This window comes from Chanos chanos, chromosome 7 (assembly GCF_902362185.1).
Source record: "Chanos chanos chromosome 7, fChaCha1.1, whole genome shotgun sequence".
NCBI classification, from domain to species: domain Eukaryota; kingdom Metazoa; phylum Chordata; class Actinopteri; order Gonorynchiformes; family Chanidae; genus Chanos; species Chanos chanos.
In genome coordinates, this window is record NC_044501.1 from 29,595,490 (window position 1) to 29,600,121 (window position 4,632).

At 44.6% G+C, this 4,632-nt stretch overlaps 1 protein-coding gene across 2 annotated transcripts in view; it reads right to left on the reverse strand.

Moving 5' to 3' along the window:
* Nucleotides 1-4,245, reverse strand: part of smarcd3b (SWI/SNF related BAF chromatin remodeling complex subunit D3b) — a 23,715-nt gene extending 19,470 nt beyond the window's left edge. For both annotated transcript variants that reach the window (XM_030780949.1, XM_030780948.1), the window contains exon 1: nt 3,886-4,245. In XM_030780949.1, the coding sequence (XP_030636809.1) occupies nt 3,886-3,963 (78 nt within the window). In that variant the 5' untranslated portion in view covers nt 3,964-4,245. The remainder of the gene's footprint in view (nt 1-3,885) is intronic.
* Nucleotides 4,246-4,632: the final 387 nt, after the last annotated feature.

Consider the following 4,632-nt stretch of genomic DNA (forward strand, 5'->3'; position numbering starts at 1 on the left):
ACACACACACACGCACACACACACACACACACAGTCTGTGCTTTATGGAAGGTCATGGTGTTCTAGTTCATCACAACACTATGTCTGTGCGTGTGTGTGGGTGTGTGGGTGTGTAGAGGAGTATCAATTATTACTTTAATCCCACAGAGAGGCGGCATTGGTCTTGCCTTTGGGCAGGTACCTACGGAGTGAAAAATGCTGCGACATCGTCCTTTTTAAATGCTTCACAAAAAAAAAAGTCTTTCTAACACCAACAATGTTATATATATATTATAATATAGCCTATACCTACTCTAATGACACATTCTCACCTTCGCCCATACTTAGCACCTGGAGATAGCAACAACCCTGAAAAAAAAAAACCCTGCCAGTGAAATGTAATTAATGAAAAGCAATACTATAGGCTTTCTAGGATCAATGTGTACAATTTACTCTTAACTTACTATTATTATAATTACAATAATAGCAATTATTATAATTAATAATGGTATTTCCATGGGAGGGGGGGTACCAGAGACAGTGGGACAGTAGGGGCAAAGCGTTGAGTTTCTGTGTGATTTTTTTGCCTGTTTGGTTGGCAGTTTGAGCCCACAGCTGAGTCACACTATGCTGATTGGCACCCGCTTTCCCAGGGGTGGGCGCAGTGGCTCAGCTGTCAATCACCTTTGACGGACAGGTAACTTTGGCAGATCCCTTTCTGATGAACAGCCTGCTCTTGCCTGCATGTAACAGCACCTCCGGCAGGAATTCTCCTCTGTCTAATTATACTAACTGTTTACCTCTCACCTGACTGTGTGTGTATGTATAAGGGAATGAATATGCAAGTGTGTGTGTGTGTGTGTGTTTATGTAAGAAAGACAGTAACACAAATGGGACATATGACACATGCTGAATCTGATTGGGTCAAAGTTCGGTTCTTTCCAGAATGTTGCGACAATTCGTTTTGAAATGACAAACAAAACAGAGTATAGTTCAGTCGACTTTGGCTCTATAGTGTTTTGGCTTTCGAACAATTCTGTTTCACAACAAAGCTACGCTTGGGCACAAACAGGAATTTTCCACTTAAAACAGCAGTCTTGATTTAGCTCTGTGCATCCATGTGAGAAGTGATTTACAGAAATAAACTTCATGAAAACCTGGGTCGTAGAACAGGACTCTTAAGGAGAGGTCAAGATTAAACCCCATAATTAACAACTGAGGAAAGCATCTCTCTCCCTCTCTCACACTCACACGTGCACGCACAGGTCACCAATATACAGGCAGGCACACAGATGCTCTTAAAACCAGACCAAACGCAGTCTACATGGGTAAGTTTGATAAGTTTTGCATCGGTCGCTGGTTGTTTGGTGTGTGGGGTAAACTGGTCTTTAGACTCTTATGAATGAGCGAGTGTAACTCCGCCCACCGAGTGACTCCACATCGAGGTCATCTTTATTTATCCACACAGTTACACAGTAAAAGCCTGTGTGTCATTAACCAGCATTGTGAGTGTGTGTGTGTATGAGAGAGAGAGAGAGAGGGAGAGAGAGAGAGAGGGAGAGAGAGAGAGAGAATGTATGTGTATCATTCCTTGCCTGAGGACAGTGAGAAGACACTGAACTAATATTTGGGAGCAAAGACAAAACAAACTAAGCCAGCCCAGAAAACAGAAAACATTCCAATAAACTTCCGTGCATTTTTTTCAGTTGAGACGCTTAAAGGAAAAGACTACACTGTACGAGGATAACAAAGACACCCTGCTCAGAACACTGTGACCTAAAACAACCAGACACACACCCCAAAACCCTAAAAACTTTCCTTGGGAAACGTCTTCTCAACGAGACCACAGCGCGTACAGAACACGGGTGGAACATGGTAGCCCGCTCTCTAAACTTCATGTTCTTTTCATCAAGCTTGCGAATGATTCAAATAGTTACTAGATTGCAAACCTTGATGCGGACACACTGTTCCTTACCTTGGGTGCAAGGCAAATGTCCACATTCCTTTAACGAAGAGTTTCTCTCACCTCGCCGGGTACACACACACGCCAAAACTATTCGTGTTACGCTATGCTAAGCGACGAGGGGGCTACACGCCTGAACTTCTGGAGTTAAATTCTTGGCTTTCATTGGAAAGAGAGAAAAGGGGTGGAGGACAGGGGAGAGGTCAAGGAAGTGAGAGGGAGACGAGAGGATGAGAGGGAGAAGTCAAGTAGAAATGTGAAGAGAAGAGAAGAGAAGAGAAGAGAAGAGAAGAGAAGAGAAGAGAGTAAAGCTAAAATAAGTTGAAGGAAACGAACAGAACAAGTGCTTTGTCAAGGTTAATTAGCCTGCAGAGAAAAAGCTTTTGTTTTACTCATCCATCATCACAACTCATAGTTTCAACCTCTTCCTTTCCTCCCTCTGCCCCACACACACACACACACACACACACACACACACACACACACACACACAATTAAACACTTCATTTCTCCCAAACGAGCAGCACACACAACTCCACACAATACACTGGGGAGCTATAGTTGTGGCAAATAGAATAAAATTAAAAAAAAAAAAACAGTTTACTTTTAAAACAGCAGTCATTCATTAATACGAAACATTACCTCTGATAAGGCTTGAGAACTGCTTTAGTTCTGAAACTCAATTAAACCATGACACTGGCATAGACCCGAGTCCACGAACACGCCAAATAAGGACATACCCAAAGTTGCTGTGGCCTGGTTCTGACTCTGACTCGCGAAAATGACTCATGGGTAAAGTCTGTGGATTTGCCTCGTTTAACGACTGTCAATTAATTAACTGGGACTAAAAAAAACAAACAAACAAAAAAAAAAAACGATAGATGGAGAATGAGACTCATTTTGTAGGAATCCTTTACGTATTCCACACAAGCAATTTAAAATGAATTCACTGACAGCACAATGTACTAATATGATACTAATATGGGATTCTGTCCGTTTAAATGTACGTGCCTCTTTTTTTCTTTGTTTTTTTTTTTTAATTGAACCTACTGACGCCGTTACGAAAGTGATACACGTATCATGTTAAGTCCTAAAACCTCAGAGGGCTAAGACTGACAGGCCGAGAGGGGCTTGAGTTGGTTAAGGCAGAAGTTATCGCTGATAAAAAGCTGCAGGCAACAAACGAATGCGAAGGTAGCTTTAAAGCACACACGCTGCTTTGGAAATTTTCTCCTGACAAGTTTCTCTTCGTTAGTGGAGTGAAGGTTTTTATTTATGCATTTAAAAAGCTTTTTTTCGTTGTCATACTGTTAGGCTAAAATTAGTATCATCTCCAAACCGCACTGTCAACATAAACAAGCAGAGAGGACTTCAGATATCCTAACATATATTATATAGTCAATGCGACGTATTAATTTTTAAAATATTTTGAACTTGCTCGGGTATTGTTCAGAAACACAGACGGTTCCTACAGTATGAAAGAGCTGGAATATACATATTACATAAAGAATACTATGAATATGAAATGCAGTGGGTCTTTGTACGTTGGCTGGATGTAGGGTTTGGATTATGAATGAAAGAGCAGTCATTTTGAGCGTGCTTCCCTTTGCCAAACGCTGTCCTTCGTTTCTGATCTGTTTCTGCTCCTTCTCCCTCTCTCTCTCTCTCTCCCTCTCTCTCGCTCTGTGTCGCTGTCTTTCGTACACAAACGCATGCTTGCCTCCTTCGTTTCCTCTGTCCTACACCCACCCCTTGTTTCTGTCTCTCCCTCTCTCAGCTTTAAAAAGAAAGAGCGGCATGTGGCTAACTGGGATCCAGAGGGCTGGAAATAACCTTCACACGGACGGCTTTCCCGGCTATCGCTCACACACACACACACACACACACACGCACACGCACGCAGATGGCTGTTGCTGCACACACACACAGGGCACAGTACTCACCACTCCATGGACGAGAAACTCAAACAGTTTGCTCTTGGTGGCTTTGCGAGCTCCTCCGCTCGTCTCCTCTGTGGCCATTTCCCTCGCTCCCACTCTTTCACCCTGCTCCCTGTCTATCCTCTCTCCCTCCTTCTTTCTCTCTCTCTCTCTCTCTCTCTCACTCCCTCTCTCTCTATGCCTTCTCCTTCTTTTGTCTTTCCCTCTCCCTGTTCTCTCTTCCTCCTCACCCTGCCCTTAACTCCTCTTGCCCCCCTCCCCTGGTCCTGTTCCACTTCCCTTGCTTTCTTCCCTCTCTCTCTCTCTCTCTCTCTCTCTCCCTCTCCCTCTCTGTTTGGAGCGTGCTGCTCTAGCGAGGCTCTCTCACTCTGTCTGGCTCTCGTGGTGAGCTGAGCTGCCTGCCTTTCAGGAGTCTAGCTGAGGGAAACGTGGGGGGTTGAGACTGGGGGTCCATCAGGGGGGATTCGGCCGGCCCACCGCAATTGCCCTCCCTCCACCCCTCCAACCCCCCAACTCAAACACACACACACATGCACACACACACGCACACACACACACACAACACTCCTGCAGCTGTTGCATTCCATTGGTAGATAAGGGATTGCTTGCTGACTGGTTGCTCACTCCCAGCCACGGTCAGGTTAGCCTCTGTAGCTAGCGCTAAACCCCTCCTCTCCCTCTCTCTCTCTTTCTTTCTCCCTCTCCCTCTGGTACTCCACTGCAGTCAAGAGCGCTGAGGCTGGGTGAATT